This window comes from Amblyraja radiata, chromosome 7 (genome assembly GCF_010909765.2).
Source record: "Amblyraja radiata isolate CabotCenter1 chromosome 7, sAmbRad1.1.pri, whole genome shotgun sequence".
Lineage (NCBI taxonomy): Eukaryota > Metazoa > Chordata > Chondrichthyes > Rajiformes > Rajidae > Amblyraja > Amblyraja radiata.
The window spans coordinates 64296990-64320233 of NC_045962.1; the positions used below are offsets into that span (position 1 = coordinate 64296990).

Sequence of the window (23244 nt, forward strand, 5' to 3'; positions counted from 1 at the left end):
GGTTTCTCCACTGTGGAAGAGGCCATGTTGTAAACACTGGTTGGTGCCAGCAGTACTGAGGAGTGACTGTTTTGAAAATACCACAAAACCAGAGTTCCTTATTCTACTGCACAGTGAAATGCACAGAGTTGATGTGGAGAGAATACAGTAAACTCAATGCGATCACAAGCAGTAGGATGGGTTTCTCTCTACCATTCCTTGCTATGAGCTAAACCTTTGTTTACTCAGGAGTCTCCCAGGGGTCCTTCAGCCTGCCAATGACTTGATGCCTGGCAAATGACCAATTTATTTTCCTGACCATCTTCCCTCTCTGCGTGGCCCACCTGCTGACATCTGCTGGTGATTGACCAGTTTCCACTTCTGACTGTAATAACTGTCCTGACTGTCGGTCCTGTCCTGACTGCAGTAACTCAATTTTGAATTTAGCCCCTAATCTGACTGCAGTAACTCAACTCTAACTGTAGGCTCTAATCTGACTGCAATAACTCAGTTCTGACTGCTGCTTGTGACCAAACTGCAATAATTCTATCCTGATTATTTTGTCTTTGGACTGGGGTGAATTTTATATTGGAACTGAAGACACACAGGATTATCAGCCACTGTCTGAATTCTACTCTACTCTTTTGGTCCTGTCATTTGGATAGCATTATCCACTGGTTAGTGGATTGTAATATTGTAACACATAAAATTCTACCTGAATACAGAAAAAAATGGGTGTCAATTGACGATTAATACAAGAGGTGATCTGTAGAAAAGAGATCACAGGTTTTCAAACCTGATATACAAAATGCGTGAAAGAGTTTTATTCAACAATTGTATTTGTCCCTATACCTTTGGTTTCATTGTGCTAATGCATTGATCTGTAAAAGGTAAATCATGTCTGACGAATCTTATAGAATTTTTTGAGGATGTAACTAGTAGAGTGGATAAGGGAGAACCAGTGGATGTGTTATATCTGGACTTTCAGAAGGCTTTCGACAAGGTCCCACATAAGAGATTAGTATACAAACTTAAAGCACACGGTATTGGGGGTTCAGTATTGATGTGGATAGAGAACTGGCTGGAAGACAGGAAGCAAACAGTAGGAGTAAACGGGTCCTTTTCAGAATGGCAGGCAGTGACTAGTGGGGTACCGCAAGGCTCAGTGCTGGAACCCCAGCTGTTTTCAATATATATTAATGATTTGGACGAGGGAATTGAATGCAACATCTCCAAGTTTGCGGATGACACGAAGCTGGGGGGCAGTGTTAGCTGTGAGGAGGATGCTAGGAGGCTGCAAGGTGACTTGGATAGGCTGGGTGAGTGGGCAAATGCATGGCAGATGCAGTATAATGTGGATACATGTGAGGTTATCCACTTTGGTGGCAAAAACAGGAAAGTAGACTTTTATCTGAATGGTGGCCGATTAGGAAAAGGGGCGATGCAACAAGACCTGGGTGTCATGGTACACCAGTCATTGAAAGTAGGTATGCAGGTGTAGCAGGCAGTGAAGAAAGCGAATGGTATGTTAACATTCATAGCAAAAGAATTTGAGTATAGGAGCAGGGAGGTTCTACTGCAGTTGTACAGGGTCTTGTTGTGACCACACACTGCAATCAAGCACCCCCACTACCCAATGAGAACCACAGAAGATGTTGCTGCACAGATTGGAAACACAGCAGTGTTCTCAGTCCTGGATGCCAAAAGCTCCTTTTGGCAGATTCCATTAGACCAGGACTCATCTAACCTCACTACTTTCGGCACACCCTTTGGCCATTTCAAATTTCCGGGAATGCCCTTCGGCATCAACTCCACCAGTGAAGTTTTCCAGCGCACCATGGAACAACTGTCTGCAGAATACCCGTGCGCCATCTTTGTTGATGATATTCTCATCTATGGTCGTGACCTGGCTGAACATGACGCTAACCTGAAGAGAGTTCTCATCCGTGCCAAAGACATTAATCTCAAACTGAATCCACTAAAGTGCAGGTTTCGAGTTCCCGAGGTCACTTATGTCAGACATGTTTTCACCAACAGTCGCCTCAGGCCTGATCCACTGAAAACTGCAGCCATCAACGAACTGCCAGTTCCCACTGATGTCACGAGCTTGCAACATTCCTCGTCATGGTCAACTACCTGGGTAAATTTATTCCTAACCTCAGTGAGTTATCGGCTCCCCCTGCGTGAGCTGACCCACAAAGACACAGCATGGTCCTGGTACCCGCAGCACCAAAGGGCTTTTGACACCCTCAAGCTACAGCTGGCTAGCGTGCCAACACTTTCATATTTCGATCTAAAGTTACCGGTTACGATCACCTGCGATGCGTTCCAGTACGGGCTAGGCATGGCGTGCCTACAGACCACTACCGACAGCGGTATCAAGCCCATTTATATGCATCCCACTTCTGACACCATGTAATTACTAGACTCAAATGCACGTAAAGATAGAACACATCTTTATTAAACACTTACAGCATTGGATCTGCAGTATGTTACATCTCCGAGCTGCTACATCTACTGCCTGATGTAGGTGACTTCTTAATATTATAAAGCATGTACTAGGCGGGGCTAATACTAACAAGCACTATGATTGGCTAGCATGCAATAGCCGATCTACAATAAGTGATAAGATCATCCTGAAGCACTTCACACTGAGCAGAAGACTGAAGTGGCGGAAGTGGCGGTGCTGCCCTAGCAGCTGCGGCTCGCCTGCAGTCCATTTGTCTTTTTTTTGTGTTCTTTTGTCCTGTTGTTACAGTTTATTTCAGTTTATTTTAGTTGTGTATGTGTGGGGGGGGGCTGGGAGACACTTGTTTTAGTCTCTTCCTTCGGGGGGATGCGATCTTTTCTTGTCGTATCTCCATCTCCGTCTCCATCTGCGCTGAGGCCTAATGGCAGAGCTGGCGGCCTCCAACTGGGATCGACCTCGAGGCTCCGGAGGCAGAGCCAGCTAGGACTTACCAACGCGAGGCTGGCCGACGTCGGGGCTGTTGCGGCGTTGCGGCGGCGGCGACCTGCCTTCAGAGCCTCGGAGGCTCGGCCACGGGCCCAGTGAATGACAACGTCCAGGTTGGTGACCTGTTCTCCGGAGCTCCCGCACCAACAGCTTCGTCTGCTGGACTGGAGGGTGGCAGCTTCGACCGCCCGGGGCCACGGAGTATGAACCGGCCCGTTCGCGGAGCTCGGATTCAGCCGCAGGATTTACTTACCATCACCCGGCGGGGTCACAACATCGGAAGCCTGGATCACCTCAACACAGAGGGAGAACAAGGAGGAAAGAGATAAAGACTTTAAGACTTTTGCCTTCCATCACAGTGAGGAGGGCCTGGTATACTCACTGTGGTGGATCTTAAATCTGTGTTTATTGTGTGTTTTGTTATTTTATTCTATGTTATGACTGCAAGGCACGAAATTTTGTTCAGACTGAAAAGTCTGAATGACAATAAAGGATACTTGATACTTGATTTGATACTTGAAGAAGCCAGAGAAAATAGAACAGAAGGCAAAGCCAGCTACGAGTGATGCTGTCACCTCACCTCAGATAAGCCTGTATCTTCTCTATCTTACCAGTACAGGTAAGGAATAGCAAGACGAATATTGTGTTGCAAACATATGCATTTTTGCATCATGGACGTTTGGCTACCTTTTGTCCAGAAAGCTTGATGAGAAAGCTGGACATTACAGGAGAAAAGGTCAAGAATTGCGTACCATGAATGAAGAAAAAGAGTACGTTAGTGATTACATTACAAGTATGGAAATATCTAGTCTGGATGAAGACAATTTTATACCAATATCTGAGGTGTTAACACATGAGGCCATGCCTGTTTGTCATCAAAATAAGGCAAGGCAGCGCCTTTACCACCTCAGGCAATTGAGGAAATTCAGAGTGTCTCCGAGGATCCTCCAGTGCTTCTACGCAGCGGCGGTGGAAAGCATCTTGTCCGGGAACATTACCATCTGGTTTGGGAATTGCTCTGCCAAGGACAAGAAGGCTCTGCAGAGAGTAGTGCATTCGGCCGAACGCACTATGGGAACTTCACTTGGCCCCCTGCAGGAACTATACATCAGGAGGTGCAACTCCAGAGCCAACAATATCATGAGAGAAGGTACACAAAATTGCTGGAGAAACTCAGCGGGTGCAGCAGCATCTATGGAGCGAAGGAAATAGGCGACGTTTTGGGCCGAAACCCTTCTTCAGGAGAGACCCCTTCCACCCCTGCAACGGACTGTTCCAGCTGCTACGGTCAGGCAAACGCCTCCGTTGCCATGCGGTGAGAACAGAGAGGTTGAGAAGGAGTTTCTTCCCAGAGGCCATTCGGACTGTAAACTCCTATCTCACCAGGGACTAACTCTACTGAACGTTTTTCCTTCCATTATTTATTATGTAAAGGTATATGTGTGTTATGATTGTGTTTATAGTTTGTTTGGTTGTTTGGTTGGTTGTCTTTTTGCACAAAAGTCCGCGAGCATTGCCACTTTCATTTCACTGCACATCTCGTATGTGTATGTGACAAATAAACTTGACTTGACTTGACTTGACTCAGTAAAGATGATAGACGGACACTATTGTCTAGGCTTACCTTTCAAACAAGAAAGTGTTAGTCTGCCGAATAATCGTTGCATTGCAGAGCAACGCACCCAGAATATGAAATGCAAGTTTGGCAAGAATACAAAATTACATGAGGAATATACATCTTTCCTAAAGGACATGATTGACAATGATTATGCCAAAATAGTACCAACAAACCAACTAAATCAAAGTGATGGAGAGCTTTGGTATATTCCGCACCATGGGGTGTATCACTTGAAGAAAGGGACCGAGAGGGTGGTCTTTGACTGTGCTGCAGTCTTCAAAGGGTCATCACTCAACTGTCAACTACTGCAGGGTCTGGACCTTACAAACTCACTCATTGGAGTTCTTATTAAATTCAGACAAGAACCAATTGCTTTGATGGCTGATATTAACGCGATATTTCATCGTCAAAGTATCAGAAAAACACATTGGCTACTTGCGATTCCTATGGTGGCCTGACGGGGATGCACAACAAGATCTTGTTGAATGAAGGTACATCGACTCTTTTAAGTCTTGATTTAAAACTTACTTCTACTCACAAGCGTTTCTTGAGGTCCTCTGAGGGAGCGCTGTATGTATGTATATATTGTTTGATCTATGTACCACTGTATGTAGCACGTTTGTACCTGCACGGATGTAAAGCACTTTGGCCAACGAGAGTTGTTTTTAAATGTGCTATAGAAATAAAATTGACTTGACTTGACATGATCTCTTTGGAGTGGTGTCATTGCCAAGTTGTGCGAACTAAGGAAGACCGCAGAGGACAATAAAGTTCACTTTCCAGAAGGTGACAAACACTGTGAAGAATAATTTCACTACCTGCAACCTCCGCCAACCACCTTCAACTAGCATTGCAACCAGCTTCGACAAAAAAATTACCGATTTTGAAAACGCCAACCTATTTTTAGTCGCGGCCGGTTTTGAATTTTTTGAAATAATCGCCGGAACATAGAAGAAGTAGAAACCACTTTCGACCATTAGGGAGACTGACAAAAACCTCTGGGAAACGCAGGGAAACCTTGGGTGGGGCACAAAGTCTCCAGAGATTTCTGTTCAGGTTTCCTAAGTGGGACAGGGGCATAACACTGCCAGCCAAGTTGATTTTGCAGGACCTTTGTAAGGAAACATTTGGATGGGATGAGAGTATAACACAAACTTCCTCTCACCGATGGACAGAATGGTTAGCAGATCTCAACAAGAAGCATACAAACTTTGGTCGAATCAGATATGCATAGCTGCATCACTTTTCTGACGCAAGTGAAAGTGGCTACGGTACTGTTTCATATCTAAGACTGGAAAATGATATCAATGAAGTACATGTTGCATGCTTAATGAGAAAGGCCAGAGTGGCACCATTGAAGCAAATGACAATTCCCAGAATGGAACTTACTGCCGCAGTCTTAGCTGTTAAAGTTGACAAAATGCTAAGGAAAGAACTACAGTTTCAACTGGAAGAATCTATCTCCTGGACATAGTTCTACAGTGCTTAAGAACTTCAACAATGAGAACAAACGTTTTCTAACATTTGTAGCAAACAGAATCTCTTCTGTAAGGGGTGCTACGAATGTTTCACAGTGGGAAAATGTTACCACATTGGAAAATCCCACGGATAAAGCTTCTAGAAGACTAACAGCAGACCGCTTCTTAAGAGATGGATCAATGGACCAGAGTTTTCTGTAGGCCAGACAGAGAATGGCCAAAGCTTGATCTGGGATTTGAAATATCTGCTAATGATTCGGAAAATGCCCGCTAACTTTATTAAACTTCTTAAAACTGTCTCCACTCTTTCTCCCCCCTTCTCTCCCCTTCTCCCCCCTTCTTTCCCATTCTCTCCCTCCGTCCCGCGCTCTCTAAAGGGCTTACAGTGCTCTGTGGCAGCCGTTTACCTTCCTCTTCATCGCACAGACAGCGCTCCTCCACTGTCCCTGGCCCCCACCTTCACGATGTGTTTGTGTTTGTGTGTGTGTGTGTGTGTGTGTGTGTGTGTGTGTGTGTGTGTGTGTGTGTGTGTGTGTGTGTGTGTGTGTGTGTGTGTGTGCGCGGTCGGTAGCAAAGATCCTGTAGGATTTTTGGTCAGTAGATGCAGCACACGCTTCGGTTGAGGCTTTCCAGGCATGTGAACAAAACCCATGGCGACTCATGGAAACCTTGAGTGGGGCGCAAGGTCAGCAGAGGTTTCCGTTCATGTTTCCTAAGTGGGACGGGCATAAGCATCCCATTATTCTCTCAAAGACTTTCATATGGTGGCGGCGCGGCTCTGGCTGCAGCGGCTCTCCGGCAGTCCTGTTTGTTTTGTGTTTTTTGTGTTGTTTATTTTCGTTTTGGTTAGTCTAGTTTTGGTTTTTAGTTTCTGTTTTGGGGGGGGGAGGTTGAAACGGGGCTTGCTGTCTCTCCCTGCGGGGGAATGCGACTTTTTTGCCGTATTCCCCTTCTCTGCCTCCGTCTGCGCTGAGGCCTCACGTGAAGGCGATCCGGCTCGGGGCTGGAACGGTGCTCCGGTGGCTGGGACGGCGTTCTGGCGGCTGTGGCCTGAGTCCGGGGTTCGACCGCGGGCCAGCGGCTGCGTCAGCAGGACTGGTGGGCGGCAGCTTCGACCACCCCGGGCCGCGGTGTTTGAGCCGCGGGACAGTTGTAACATCGCCCGGGGGGTATCGCCTCAGCGCAGAGGGAGAAGAGGAGGGAAGAGACTGGAGACCTAAGACTTTTGCCTCCATCACAGTGAGGAGATGTTGGGTGGACTCACTGTGGTGGATGTTAATATGTGTTTATTGTTGTTTTTTATTGTATTGTATTGTATGTATGACTGCTTCAATTTCGTTCAGACTTCGGTCTGAATGACAATAAAGGCTATCTAATCTAATCTAATCTAAATATTTCAACATTACTGTTACGACCTATCCATGAACTGATCGGACATGGAGGAAAAAGTTTCATGCTATCAAAACTCAAGTTCAAGTTCAAGTGAGTTTATTGTCATGTGTCCCTGTATAGGACAATCAAATTCTTGCTTTGCTTCAGCACACAGAACATAGTAGGCATTTACTACAGAACAGATAAGTGGTACCATGATACCAAAACTTTGAACTTATGAGTTTTGGACAATATACTGGAGATCATGCCTGACGTTAAGGGTTTGGTTTGTACAGTACGAATTCAGTCTAAGAACAATGTTTTAATAAGAACAATAACCAAGTTATGCTTGCTTCTAGAAGGCGAAGGTGAAGATGGAAGAATCGCTAAAGAAGTCTGAATGCTGATATATAATGCATGTTATTTAAAAAAAGATATATATGTTAAGCTTTTATAGCCCCTTTTTTAATGTCTATTAGTAATTGCCTCGTTAAAACAGAATCGCACTCAGAACAGTTAGGGGCCTGTATGTAGTAGCTATTTAGTTTAACTCAGTATGTTATAACTATAACCAGTTACCTTAAATTTTATGTGGGTGGGATTTATTTGTAGTCTAATGCCCCTGTCCCACTTAGGAAACCTGGACGGAAACCTCTTGAAACTTTGCGCCCCACCCAAGGTTTCCATGCGGTTCCCGGATGTTGCAGGTGGTTGCCGGAGGTTGCAGGTAGTGGAAGCAGGTAGGGAGACTGACAAAAACCTCCGGGAATCGCACGGAAACCTTGGGTGGGGCGCAAAGTCTCCAGAGGTATCCGTTCAGGTTGCCTAAGTGGGACAGGGGCTTGAGGCGTGTTTACAGCAGGGATTCTCGTGCAGACTCCCTAGTAGTTAGTTTAGTTCGATGAACACCGTGGGAGAGACATAGATTTTGACCATGCACGAGCGTGACCAGGAGTATGATTGGAATGTACTTATACAAGAAGAAGCCTTTATGATTATCTTACAGTTCGTACTGCTACAATAAAGAAACTATTAATCAAGAGACAGTTTTTGGAAGATTTATCTTCCGACGGCATTGAATGTCTCGTGGAAAGCTTGTGAATGCATTTTGATTTCCTTCTGATCCTCGGTCACCAATTAAAGTGACCATCAGGACTAAATCCTTGATACAAAGTAAAATCTGTCACAACAGTACTTTAGTAGCTGCATACACACTGACTCATTTTAATAGAGTAATGATGCATTCTGTGGGGGAAGTAAATGAGAAGGAAGGGCACCTTTTTTTATTTGATCGCAATGGATAAAACAAAACACTACGATATTAGGCCAATGAATGTCAGCTGCAATTTAATCAAGCGTTAGAGTACCAGTGATAAATATATACGTATATAACAATGCACTTTGCTGTTTGCAAGCATGGGTATGTGAACTATTTTGACCCGTACTACATCATGGGTTTGAGCTGAAAGCATGATTAATAACAACAAAACAAAAGTAATGAGCTTATAGATGCTCTCCTGGGTTCTATGCATCATTGAAAGGATTATTTTAGATTTATAATAAACATTCCACACACAGTGCAGGTCGCTATTGATTCATGATGTTATATTTGTTGAGGCAGATGTTTCAGGTCACCTGGCCTTGGAGCACACAGTTACTTTCAGCAGGGACCTTGACACGGACATCCATGGACATTCAGCTTCCAGCATTCGGCATGTGGGATATCTCAGCACCAGCATTCACTAGATGACTTTGACTAACCAGTAATGCAACTCATGGTTTACCAGTGGACATTGTCGCTGAATATGTGTGAATGTTTTGGCATTTAGACATAAAATGTCTACCCGGAAGATATCAAAAGTAAAAAAAAAGCTTAAAGCATTAAAATCATTTATTTTAAAAGATTAGAACACCAACATACATACATCGATAGACAGGCAGCAGATGGATAAATAAATAAATGAATGGATAAATAAATAAACTAATAAATGAACAAATGAATGGATGAATGAACAAATAAATGTGTTTATTTATTTATTTATATTAATGAATAAATAAGTGACATACTTAAAAACATTGAAACTAAATTAAATTAGAAAACCCTCCAGTTACCTTTCTCCTGGCTGCTGACCTCCACAGTTCATTTGTTCATAGCATCAGTTGAGTGGGCAGATTTGACAACCCGAGAGCTGTGAAACCAATGGAGGTGCTGTCTCATTGGTCTCAATGCAGGCAGATCAGGTAGGAGGACAGAGGATAATAATAATAATAATAATGGATGGGATTTATATAGCGCCTTTCTAATACTCAAGGCGCTTTACATCGCATTATTCATTCACTCCTCAGTCACATTCGGTGGTGGTAAGCTACTTCTGTAGCCACAGCTGCCCTGGGGCAGACTGACGGAAGCGTGGCTGCCAATCTGCGCCTATGGCCCCTCCGACCACCACCAATCACTCACACACATTCACACACATTCACACACAGGCAAAGGTGGGTGAAGTGTCTTGCCCAAGGACACAACGACAGTATGCACTCCAAGCGGGATTCGAACCGGCTACCTTCCGGTTGCCAGCCAAACACTTAGCCCATTGTGCCATCTGTCGCCCCAGAGGATGCCGCTGATGGCTTAATTCTACACTTGGGCTTAGTACCTGGATTGTCATGGGAAGGCACATGTAGGATTAGCCTCAGCATTTTCAGTCTGTCAAAAGTCAGAGCCTGAATATGGCATTGGATCTTAAGATAGGGTGGCACAGTGGTGGACCAGTAGAGTTATGCTTTACTGTGCCAGGTACCCATGTTCGATCCTGACCATGTAGGCTGTCTGTACAGAGTTTGCACGTCCTCCCTGTCACCGCATGAGTTTTCTCCGGGTTCTCTGGTTTCATCCCACATTCCAAAGACGTGCTGGTTTGTAGGTTAATTGGCTTCTGTAAATTGTCCCTGGTGTGTAAGATAGAACAAGTGTAAGTGTGATTGCTGGCCCGGCTTGGTGGGCCGAAGGGCATGTTTCCACGATGTATTTCTAAAACTAAAAACTAAGATTCAGGATCAGAATTTTGTCAGTGAATATAGAAACTGACATTTTACAGTATGACAGTTTGGGTGAAGAATGTAGGGACGTGGCTCTGAATGAGAAGACACACCACCATCTTTCTATCATTCTCTTAATCTTCATCTTCAGTACCATTGAAAATTTGAGTCAGAGAGTTATTGAGTCATACAGCACAGCAAGAGACTCTTTGGCCTCACTCGTCCAAGATGTCCCATCTAAGCTAGTCCCAAATGCCCACGCCTGGCCAATATTCCTCTGAAACTTTTCTATGCACGCACCTGTCCAAATGTCTTTTAAATGTTATTGTACCTGCCTCTTCTACTACATCAGGCAGCTCACTGCAAATACTCAACACCCTCTGTGACAAAGTTGCCCTCAGACGTATTAAATCTTTTCTCTCTCACTTTCAACTGCCTCTCTCTTGTTCTTGATTCCCCTTCCCTGGGAGAAAGATCCATTCACGCTATCTATTCCTCTCATGATTTTAAACTATTTTATAAGATCACCTATCAAGCTCATGTGCTCAAAGAAATAAAGTACCTGTGCAACCTCTCCCTGCAGCTCAGACCCTGGAGTTCTGCCAATATCCTTATAAATCTTCTCTGCATCTTTCATGTTTACTGGCATTTTTCCTATAACACAAGTGACCAGAAATGATAACAATAGACAATAGACAATAGGTGCAGGAGTAGGCCATTTGGCCCTTCGAGCCAGCACCACCATTCAATGTGATCATGGCTGATCATCCCCAATCAGTACCCTGCTCCTGCCTTCTCCCCATATCCCTTGACTCCGCTATTTTAAGAGCCCTATCTAGCTCTTTCTTGAAAGCATCCAGAGAACCTGCCTCCACCGCCCTCTGAGGCAGAGAATTCCACAGACTCACCACTCTCTGTGAGAAAAAGTGTTTCCTCGTCTCCATTCTAAATGGTTTACTCCTTATTCTTAAACTGTGGCCCCTGGTTCTGGACTCCCCCAACATCGGGAACATGTTTCCTGCCTCTAGCCTGTCCAAGCCCTTAACGATCTTATATGTTTCATATCCCATATGAAACCTCACCAACATCTTGTATAATGCTCCAATGTAATTTACTCAATTCACTGTCTGAAGAAGGCCGGCCAGCCTGCCAAAGGTCTTCTTCACCCACTCAATCTGCGATGCCACTTTGAAGGAACTATTTACTTGTACTCCTATGTTTCTCTGTTCCACAATGCTATCAAGGGCCCTCCCATAGACTGTGAAGGTCCTGCCATTGCTCATCTTCCCAAACTGCAACACCTCACATTTATCTGAATTAAACGCCGTTTGCCATTTGCCGTCAGCCCACTTGCCCAGCTGATCAAGATCCCACTGTGATTCACTATCTACAATATCAGCTATTTTAATGTCATCTGCAAACATAATAATCAAGCCTACTAATCCTTCTCATCCAAATTGTTGATAAAGATGACAGAGTGCAACACGCCCAGCACTGATCCCTGAGGCACACCACTAGTCACAGGCCTCCGGTCCAAATTATTATAGTGGTGAGAAACACAATCACATTTTGTGGATCTGGGGCAGATTGCTCTTGGAAATCTGACACAAAAGAACAGCAAAAACAGTGAGGCTTTTATTATTTTATTAAACACACCGATATCAATAAAATGCAATTTCAAAGTGAGCTGACATTTTATTTAAAAAAATTCCAAGCAAAGCAGCCATGAAATTCAATCAGAAATAATATTTGTTGAATTTTAGGCTTATCAAATCTCAAGAACAAAGCTGGAAAACAAAAACCTAGCCCATCAACTGTCTTAAAAAAATCTATTCAATTTACTTTTGATGATTTGCTCGAGCTGAACTCTGGTGAATTGCACAAATAGGTACAATTAACAAAGGATTCAATGAACAAATTAAGAAAATATAGATACTATGCATGCAGACATATTGGCAAACCTTTAAAAATTTCTTTGATATCTCTTTTCCTTTAGTAAAATGTTGAGTATTTGAAAAGATTGATAAAGACTGGTTTTATTCAGTAGCAAACATTATCACATAAGTTGTGATATTAAAGATATCTCAGGTACAAAGCATTTTAGCTAAACAAAACAGAAGCCCTTATTTTCTGTAAGAATTTAAATACAATTTTATTTTTGTGCCTTTGATAGTATAAAAGCATTATTTGATCGTTTTAACTAAATGAAGTAAATTCCAATTGGTGGAAAATTAGGAAATTATATAGTTAGTCCATTAACCACATGATTGTATTATAGCAAGCATTTTCTTCACATGATTAATAAAGCAATCCCAGGACTCACATATATAAATCTTGATTCCTGTTATCACTTCCCCATATGTCCAGAAAAATGCTTAATAACAATCCGGCAAATGTTTGACACTAAATTCAATTTTGAGTGATGTTCAAACTGGCTTGGTTTGGAAATATATTTAATTGGAAACAAACAAAATAAATCAAAACTGAGTTGAACTGCTGAAATCATTAATTTACAATAGAAATGAATGGGTAAGCAAAAATGGCCACCTAGTAAAATGCTATTGGTTATTTGCTTTACAATAATTCCTGTTTGCCTGCTGATCACTTGACAGATACAGGAATTACCAGGGCCATTTCTGAATATGCTAAGAGCTCTAAATTGCAGTCATGTAACAAGGTATAAGGACAAAATTGCTTTTATAAAAGACTCCAAACAGAATGGGTTTCCAACTCTTTTCCCCCGCCATCCATTCTAATACATAGAAACACTCTAAACACAATGAATAAAATGTTTTGCATCCATGAAATTGCTGAACAAGACAAGGTGGTTATAAATAAATTACACAGCAGGCGCTTTCAAATCAATCTTTTGGAAGGCAGGTATTTTATGCCACAGCCACACTTTGAAATTTTGAATAGAGATAGGCTATATTTAGATCATATTAAACATGTCTCCGTTTGTTTGGCTCCATCCTACAATTAATCAGTCAATTTGAAAAAAAAAAGTTGCTTCTGACTTTGTTGTTGTTCTGCATGCAATTCTGAACACTCCATCGTGTGATAGTTAATATCACCAAGAAAGAAAAATTCATAAGAATTATAAGCTATGTGGTGATCATATGAACTTCTTGCACCAACAACACAAATATCCTCATATCGGTAGATAGTATCAGGTCAGCTGCCTAACATAATCTACTGGCAATCTATATTAATTGTTCAAAATATGTATATTAACAAACGTTTGACGTTATAATGGTGTTGGATATTTTCTTAGCAATTGTGCAGGTGTACCAAGCACAGTCAGCCCTAAGAGCTCTATTGAACTCTCTTTCGAATGCATCCAGTGAATTGGCCTCCACTGCCTTCTGAGGCAGAGAATTCCACAAATTCACAATTCTGAGATGGGGAAAAAGTTTTTCCCCATCTCAGTTCTAAATGGCCTACCCCTTATTCTTAAACTGTGGCTCCTGTTTCTGGACTCCTCCAACATCAGGAACATGTTTCCAGCATCTAGCGTGTCCAATCCCTTAATAATTTTATATTTTTCTATAAGATCTCCTCTCATCCTAAATTTCAGTGAATACAAGCCCAAACGCTCCATTCTTTCATCATATGATAGTCCCGTCATCCTGGGAATTAACCTCGTGAACCTACGCCACACTCCCTCAAAAGCAAGAATATCCTTCCTCAAATTAGGAGACCAAAACTGCACACAATACTCCAGGTGTGGTCTCACCGGGGCCCTGTACAACTGCAGAAGGACTTCTTTGCTCCTTTACTCAATTCCTCTCTTTATGATGGCCAACATGCAATTAGCTTTCTTAATTGCCGGTTGTACCTGTATGCTTACTATCAGTGACTGATGTACAATGACACCCAGGTCTCGTTGTACTTCCCCTTTTCCTAACCTGACACCATTCAGAAAATAATCTGCTTTCCCGTTCTTGCCTCCAAAGTGGATATCTCACATTTATCCACATTATATTGCATCTGCCCACTCACCCAACCTGTCCAAGTCACTCTGCATCTTCCTAGCATCCTCTTCACAGTTCACACTGCCACCCAGCTTTGTGCCATCTGCATTGTGTCATTGTGTCATCCTGTTACTGCTATCCAAATGTGCCGCTATTACACCTTTGATAATCTACTCCAGCACCTTCCCCACCACCGATGTCAGGCTAACTGGTCTATAATTCCTTGCTTTCTTTTCGCCCTCCTTTCTTCAAAAGTAGGATAACATTAGCTACTCTCCAATCCACAGGAACTGATCCAGAATCTATAGACCAATGCATCCACAATTTCTAGAGCCACCTCTTTGAATACCCTGGGATGCAGTCCATCAGGCCCTGGGGATTTATCAGCCTTCAGTCCCATCATGCTACCCAACACCATTTCCTGACTAACGTGAATTTTCTTGTTCCTCCATCACCGTAGGTCCTCTGTCCCCTAGTACATCTCGGAGATTGTTCCTTGGTGTCTTCCGTAGTGAAGACAGAACCAAAGTACCTGTTCAACTCATCTGCCATTTCCTTGGTCCACATAATAAATTCGCCTGTTTTGGGCTTCAAGGTACCCACATATGTCTTAATTATTTTTGTTCTCTTCACATACCTAAAGAAGCTTTTACTATCCTCCTTTATATTCTTGGCTAGCTTACCTTCATACATCATCTTTTTTCCCCGCATTGCCTTTTTATTTACCTTCTGTTGATCTTTAAAAGTTGCCCAATCCTTTGGCTTCCCGCTCATCTTTGCTATATTATGTCTTCACTGTTATTTTTATACTATCATTGACTTCCCTTGTCAGCCACGGTCGCCTCTTACTCCCTTTTGAGTATTTCTTCCACTTTGGACCTTGCATCTTCTGGATTATTCCCAGAAAAACCTGCCATTGCAGTTCCACCATCATCCCTGCTGAGGTCGCCTTCCAGTCAACTTTGGCCAGTTCCTCCCTCATGCCAACATAGCCCCCTTTGTTCAACTGCAATACTGACACTTCCAATTTTACCTTCTCCCTCTCAAATTGCAGATTAAAACGTATCATGTTATGGTCATTACCTCCTAATGGTTCCTTTACCTTGAGTTCCATTATCAAATTTGATTCATTACACAACACTAAATTCAAAATTGCCTTCTCACTGGTAGACTCCAGTACAAGCTGCTCTAAGAATCCATCTTGGAGGCATTAAACAAACTCCCTTTCTTGGGGTCTAGGTATCAAACTGATTTTCCCAGTCTACCTGCATGTTGAAATCTCCCATAACCATGGTAGCATTACCTTTGTTGCATGTCAATTTTAACTCCTGATGCAACTTGTACCCTATCTCCAGGCTACTATTTGGGGGCCTGTGGATAACTCCCATTGGGGTATTTTTACCCTTACAATTTCTCAGTTCTATCTACAGTTAAATCTATTTTATGCACTGATAAATACAACTGAGAATTTAGGGTAAGCTTTTAAAAGTGTGGGAAAATATGGATTTTGCTCCTACACATATATTTTAGTGGAGACCGGATAATTATGAGAAAGAAAGGAAGGATTCACTGATACAATTAAATGAGGAATATATGGAAGGAATGTCTGAAGAATAAGGGTTTGCATGAACAGGTTGGGCTGACTGGTTTGAATTTTAATTATAAATTCAAAGGGTCATTAACATAATTAACAACGGAGCATTGAATAAATGGTTATATACAAACAATCCAAGATCATGCGAATGATATGCTACCGTGTTATAATTTATATGAGTCTCCTAATGTTTCCGTCATTATTTACTTTTATATGCTAGTTTTCTTTCCTGATTTGAATTTTCTTTTTTGATATTCCTAATACATTAACCTCGTGTAATTCACTACACTGGTCATTTGCATTCTGGTGAGATTTAGTGTTCCTACATTTACAACGTAAATCAATATTTGTAAAGATGTGAGGTTGTTTAAAATTGCTGAAGTACCACGACTGGAGAAAAATGTGATGAAAGGTGGATGTGGTGGTACGGGGATAATTGGTGGGATTCTGGAGTAAAAGGAAGATTAGACAACAGAATGAATGACACCAGGGAATGCCATTAACTGCTAAGAAACAAGACCAATAATGAAACAAAGGAGCAAATGCCTGGTGGAGAAATTTGTTTTGAGACCAAATATATTCAAACAAATATAGAGCATTTTTTTCCCATAGATGAATGAAATAATCCATCAAAATGAATGAAACGCAGAATAAACAGTTCAATTAAAAGATAGCGGCAGGTCAATAATGAACTCAGTAAAACTTACTGCTTCAATATTGCTCTGTTACTTTCCACAATACTATCAATGGCTAAAATAAGTGCTCAGCAGCAAACTAATACATGCAATATCTTTAGATCTGCCTGAAGGTTTCAGTAATAGGACATATATGACTGTTAGAAGTGGTAACTAACATGTTCACTCCGAGCATTGAATAAAATGATGCATTTTAGCTACACACAACACAAGCATGCTGCAATCCACAGCAAACTATGTGATTATCTTCCTTGATCAAAACAACAGTTTTGCTCTGAGATGTCAGGTAATATTTGATTTCACATTAAATAATGAAGGATTAATGTGACCCAAGCATAATCATTTTATCTCTCCTAATACAAGAACCTATTATATATTTTGTCAATTCTGTTTAAGAGAATAATAGCATATAACATGTTAGTTTAATGCATTTATTAAAACCCTTATAAGGGCTGGCAGAAGTAGCAAGCAGAACATTTAACTGAATTAAGTAATGAGAGTAGTTTTATACTCAGCTAATCTTTGGGTGGATGGCAAGGGTGGTGGTACATCATGGAAAATGGGCTGGAAGACATAAAGTGCTGGAGTAACTCAGCGGGTAAGGTAGTATCTCTGGAGAACATAAACATGTGATGTTTTGGGTCGGGACCCTTCTTCAGACCCAAGTCTGAGTCTGTGGAAGAGTCCTGACCTGAAAGGTCACCTATTCATGTTCAACTGCTTTACCTGCTGAGTAACTCCAGCACTTTGTGTCCCTTTGTGTAAACCAGTTGTGTGAACATTGTTTCTTCATAGATAAAAGCTGTTTGATTGTGGTGGAAGCAGGAAGATACAGAGTTTTGCTGGAAAAAAACCCCATATCAGCTCATCCATTCTAACAACACTGCTCTAATGAGCATCTATCTGCAGGATTGAGTCATTTTCACTTATTTTTAGAGAAAGTTTAGCCTGCAGGTTTGGATCTAACAAAATGAGAGGCAAGTAGAATTTACTAGTCCTCCTCTGGAGATTCATCAGTTGACTAACCTGCCTAGGTAGTGGGGACTGGATTACAAAAATAAACTATAAGTTTAATACTCTCACTGTCATTGGAAGAAGACAGGACTAAAGACAGAAGGCAGGGTTGTGAGTGGCAGATTAGGTAGGATGAAAAATTCCAGTTAAAGGAGATGGAGTCAGAGGATCATGAAACTGAAAATATGTGACGTCTATAATGGAAACATTTTCAAAGGTCTATAGAAAAAAATGCATTTTGATAGTTTGGATGACTTTATTGATAGTTCCTTGTGGCTGTGACGGAATATTTAGTACGATTCAGAATATCATGTTAAGAATGAACTTTGGGAATGGAAAATACGTTCTCAGAGAGGAAGGAAAGATTTGTTATCATGATCTGCATAGAAAACTGCAGTACCTGCAAAAGCAGAAGATATGCAAACAAATTAATTTAGAAAAAAAATGAAATTCTTTTGGATATCCTGCAGTACATTGATTAAATATCTCTTTTTTTTTTTTTAAATGAAGAGTGTTTTCATATCTTTTGTATAAAAGGATCTCTTAAAAACACAATGATATTGATTGTCAGCAGTTTAGTTTTTTTTAAATCACAAGATCAAGGCCAAATATTCTGCAAAAGCAAATGCATTAGCACTTTGTTCAAAAGGGAACTGCAGATGCTGGAATATCGAAGGTACACAAAATTGCTGGGGAAACTCAGCGGGTGCAGCAGCATCTATGGAGCGAAGGAAATTTTGGGGGCCCGAAACGTCGCATATTTCCTTCGCTCCATAGATGCTGCTGCACCCGCTGAGTTTCCCCAGCAATTTTGTGTACCTGCATTAGCACTTTAGTCACTGTAAGAACTAGGTTTCAGCAATTCCAAAGGCAAAATTAAAGAATTTCAATTGTTAATTATTTACAGTGCATTCAGAAAGTATTCAGGCCCCTTCACTTTTCTCCACATTTTGTTACATTACAGCCTTATTTTAAAATGGATTAAATTCTTTTTTTTTTATCATCAATTTACACACAAAGAAGAAGCGAAAACAGGTGTTCAGAAATTTTTGCAAAGTAATTAAAAAGAAATAACTGAAAGATCACATTTTCATAAGTATTCCGACCCTTTGCTATGACACTCAAAATTGAGCTTAGGTTCATCCTGTTTCCATTGATTATCCTTCAGATGTTGCTACATCTTGATTGGAGTCCACCAGTGGTCAATTAAATTGATTGGACATGATTTTGAAAGGCCACACCTGTCTATATAAGGTCCCAGTCAGCAGTGCATGTCACAGCAGAAATCAGGCCATGAAGACAAAGGAATTGTCCAGAGGCAGGATTGTGTCGAGACACAGATCTGGGGAAGGGTATAAAACAATTTCTGCAGCATTGCAGGTCCCAAAGAGCACAGTGGGTTCCGTCATTCTTAAATGGAAGAACTTTGAAACCACCAGGATTCTTCATAGAGCTGGCCAAACTGAGCAATTGGGGGAGAAGGGCCTTGGTCAGGGAGGTGACCAAGAAACTGATGGTCACTCTGACAGTGCTCCAGAGTTCCTCTGTAGAGATGGGAGAACCTTCCAGAAGGATAACTATATCTGTGGCACTCCACCAATCAGACCTCTATGGTAGAGTGGCCAGATGGAAGCCACTCCTCAGTAAAAGGCACATGACAGCCTGCTTGGAATTTGCCAAAAGGTTTGTTTCTCTGGTGCTCTGGTCTGATGAAACCAAGATTGAACTCTTTGGCCTGAATGCCAAATGTCACGTCAGGAGGAAACCAGGCACTGCTCATCACCTAGCCAATACCATACCTACGGTGAAGCATGGTGGTGGCAGCAACATGCTGTGGGGATGTTTTTCAGCGGCAGGAACTGGGAGACTAGTCAGGATCAAGAGAAAGATGAACAGAGCAAAGTACAGAGAGATGCTTGATGAAAAACTACTTCAGAGCATTCTGGACCTCAGACTGGGGCGGAGGTTCACCTTCCACAGGCCAATGACCTTAAGCACACAGCCAAGGCAATGCCGGAGTGGCTTTGTGACAAGTGTGTGAATGTCCTTGAGTGGCCCAGCCAAAGCCCAGACTTGAACTCGAACGAACATCTCTAGAGGGACCTGAAAATAGCTGTGCATCGATGCTCCCCATTCAACCTGACACCCCATTCAACCTGACAGAGCTTGAGAGGATCTGCAGAGAAGAATGGGAGAAATTACCCAAATACAGGTGTGCCAAACTTGTTGCGTCATACCCAACACTTAAGGCTGTAATTGCTGCCAAAGGTGCCTCAACAAAGTACTGAGTAAAGGGTCTGAATACTTATGTAAATATGATATTTCAGTTAATTATTTTTAATTACTTTGCAAAAATTTCTAAACACCTGTTTTTGTTCTTTTATTGTGGGTAGATTGATGATAAAGAAAATGAATTTAATCAATTTTAGAATAAGGGTGTAACAAAATGTGGAAAAGGTGAAAGGGTCTGAATACTTTCTGAATGCACTGTATCAACATTTTACTTTCCAACATTAGTTGGGCAGACAAATCACACACATATTCATTAATTTGAATAATTTCATCATCCCAAGTCCTGCTGGATGCCCTATTTTTATTTTTTTTAAAGAGTAAAGAAATCTACATAAAGTTAGTGCATAGCTGAAGCTTTCTCAGTCTGTTCATAGAATATTTCAATTGCCATTGATGAATAGTAATATGCATGATAGAACAAAATAAAAATGTGGTGCTGTAAAATGCATGAGCTTAAAACTATTACTGTTAGTAAAACTGATACTTATGTGCAAATATCATAGCAAACTCAGGCAAGGGATGATAATTAGCAACACGTACAAAAGTTATCCCTGGGCATATGCCACACTCAAGATAGTTTTCTGAAATGACTATTTCTCAGCTTGGCTTTGCAATTGTTTGATGGTCCTGTAGGGGTACCACTGAAACTGAGCAGCGAAAACTAAATCTCGTAATTTCAATTGTAAATACAGTTTCAACAGTGTGACGTGTTAATTGCTCTCTGCTGACTTCAATGCAGTGAATTTCAGAGGCTGAGTTACTGCACTGAAACGCTCAATGCTGCATTAACTGCTCGCAAGCTAGGATATATAATAAGGCAAATGCCATCCTCAGCCCTTTTGCTATTAATTTTACAATACATTAATATTTGTAAAGGAGATACAACCACTTGCCTTCTTCACTCAGATCCTAGTGCCTGCAAGCAGCTTCACACTCTTTCCAATTCACATTTCCAAAACAATTTACTGTCAACATTCTATGGGCAGCAACAAATTTAAGTAACAGTGGGACCACCTGATGAGTACCTGCAGCAATTTTGTACCATTATGCCTTTTTGCCCAATATACAACATATTTCACATACTAAAAGCTCGACCAGGCAAGATAACTAGATGCTTGATATGAATATGCAAAATGTAAATATCTCAAACCAAGCCAGTTGTGGTAGAAATATATCAAAATCTCCTTCTTGCTCACACAAAAGAAAAGAAAAGAAAATTGCAACTCACCAAACATAGACTTTAGAGACTATTATATTGACATAAAGACAATGAAAAGCTAAATAAGAACGAAGCCAGCAGTTCATTCAGATCTTGGAATTTGGACGAGTTTGATTTAGCCTTCAATTTGCCCGTCATCCCTGTACACTTTTGAAGAAATAATTTCTAACACTGCTTAAAATGAGGAGATTTATCCCAAGGAGCATGTGAAAACCAACAGTGACTTAAAAGGTGCCTATTTATAATTATTAAAAAGAACTCAATGGATCTATTCATCTGAAAATCCTGCAGCAGAGATGGTCAAATGTGTCTTACTTCTACCAATGAAAAACACAGAACTGGTATAAAACCAAAAAATTAAAATGGCTTGTGTGTTTCTTCCAAGTACAGGAACGAATACAATGGGAGGTGCAATCAGCAGCTTTGTTTTACGTGGTTTAGTGCAGGTGGCTTTCCCAGTCCATTAAACAGAAATGTGGACAGAAGGTCAGTCAAGAATCCTCAGCGCAAAAACACAGGTAGTGCTGATGCAAAAAAATATAATCAGAACACTGTCATTACATAGAAAAATTAATCCTTTCTTTATACATTTATACAGTGGTTAAAAAAGATACAAGACCAAAGGGTAATCTAAGCAACTGTCTCTCTCAGGCCATCTTCTAATTTCTTTGGAAGCAGCTCTTTCTTTTCCTCTGTGCTGACTAAGGAATTTCGGCAGTTTGATGCGTCCAAGTAGAGTTTTGCATAAACAGGATTTGAGTAATTTGTTGGCTGTCAAATAAAGAAAGGACAAAAGGTCAGTCATTGAATTTTAAATATCACCAGAGCCTTAGACCACTGCAAATGAAATTCTGCATGTGCAAAACTCGCAAGATAATGTTAAATTAGCATTTGTTGCTGGTACAAAAATATATTGTGTTTGTTATTAAAACTGAAATTTTGATGCCTGCTGCAACGACAACATGAGCACTATGACATGATGGTTTTAGAACCAATTTAATATTATGCTTATATGTCTACATTTTCATAAATCTTTCATAGGATTTTAGTATCTCTATCCTCAGTCAAATTCAACCTCATTAAATGCACAAACTGCGATTTCTACGGCTGAAACTATCTTCACCTGATAAAATGCACAGTGCAAAATTAATATAAGGTTTAACAACAAAGATAAGTTTAAATCATCCTCAATTAAGAGAATCCAAATTATTCTGAGCTCAAATCGGCAACATACCTTCTCGTGGAATATTTACTAAGCAGAATTGCTGACCTTTTGTTGTAAGCGGATGCCGAGAAAATGATGACAATTGGATTTGTTGCAAGCATTATATCTTATAGGAACACACAGGAAACTGCAAATGTTAGAACCTTGAGCAAAGCACAAAATGCTGGAGGAACTCAGCAAATCAGGCAGCATGTGGGGAGAAAATGGACAGGCAATGTTGCGGGTTGGGATTCTTCTTCAGACTGACGGGAGAAGTAAGCTATAAAAGAGAGATGGGGGTTGGGCAAAGCCTGCTAAGTGATAGGTGGATACAAGTGATGATATGCTCATGATTAGTCTATTCATATATCGATTGATGTTATATTTCTCCATAAGTGAAAAAAAAGTGTATTAATGTCCAAATGTCTACATGTAACAGTGACCTTTCTGATTAGAAAGTATTCAGCATTGTTCCTGGGCATAATGGACTAACAGAATTTGGGGTAGCTCTTTGACATGGTGGCAGGCCAGCGTTACAAATTCATTGCTAAATTAGTGAGCTCTAAGTGAAGCTATCGATCTACTGTGATCCTGATTTATGTTGTGAAGAGGAAAAATTAAGACCAAAGTTGGACCCTTGAAGACTGAAAAGGGCGAATTTATTATGGGGACCAAGGAAATGGCAGATGAGTTGAACAGGTACTTTGGATCCGACTTCACTAAGGAAGACACAAACAATCTTCCTGATGTACTAGTGGCCAGAGGATCTGGGGTGACGGAGGAACTGAAGGAAATCCACATTAGGCAGGAAATG

The 23244-nt window shown here is 41.2% G+C and overlaps 1 protein-coding gene across 1 annotated transcript in view; it reads right to left on the reverse strand.

Annotated features, from left to right (window-relative positions):
• Window positions 1-20156: 20156 nt before the first annotated feature.
• lrp1b (LDL receptor related protein 1B) overlaps window positions 20157-23244 on the reverse strand; it is a 1292371-nt gene continuing 1289283 nt past the window's right edge. Inside the window, exon 89 of the mRNA XM_033023505.1 lies at window positions 20157-21997. Within this exon, the coding sequence (XP_032879396.1) occupies window positions 21857-21997 (141 nt within the window). The 3' untranslated portion in view covers window positions 20157-21856. The remainder of the gene's footprint in view (window positions 21998-23244) is intronic.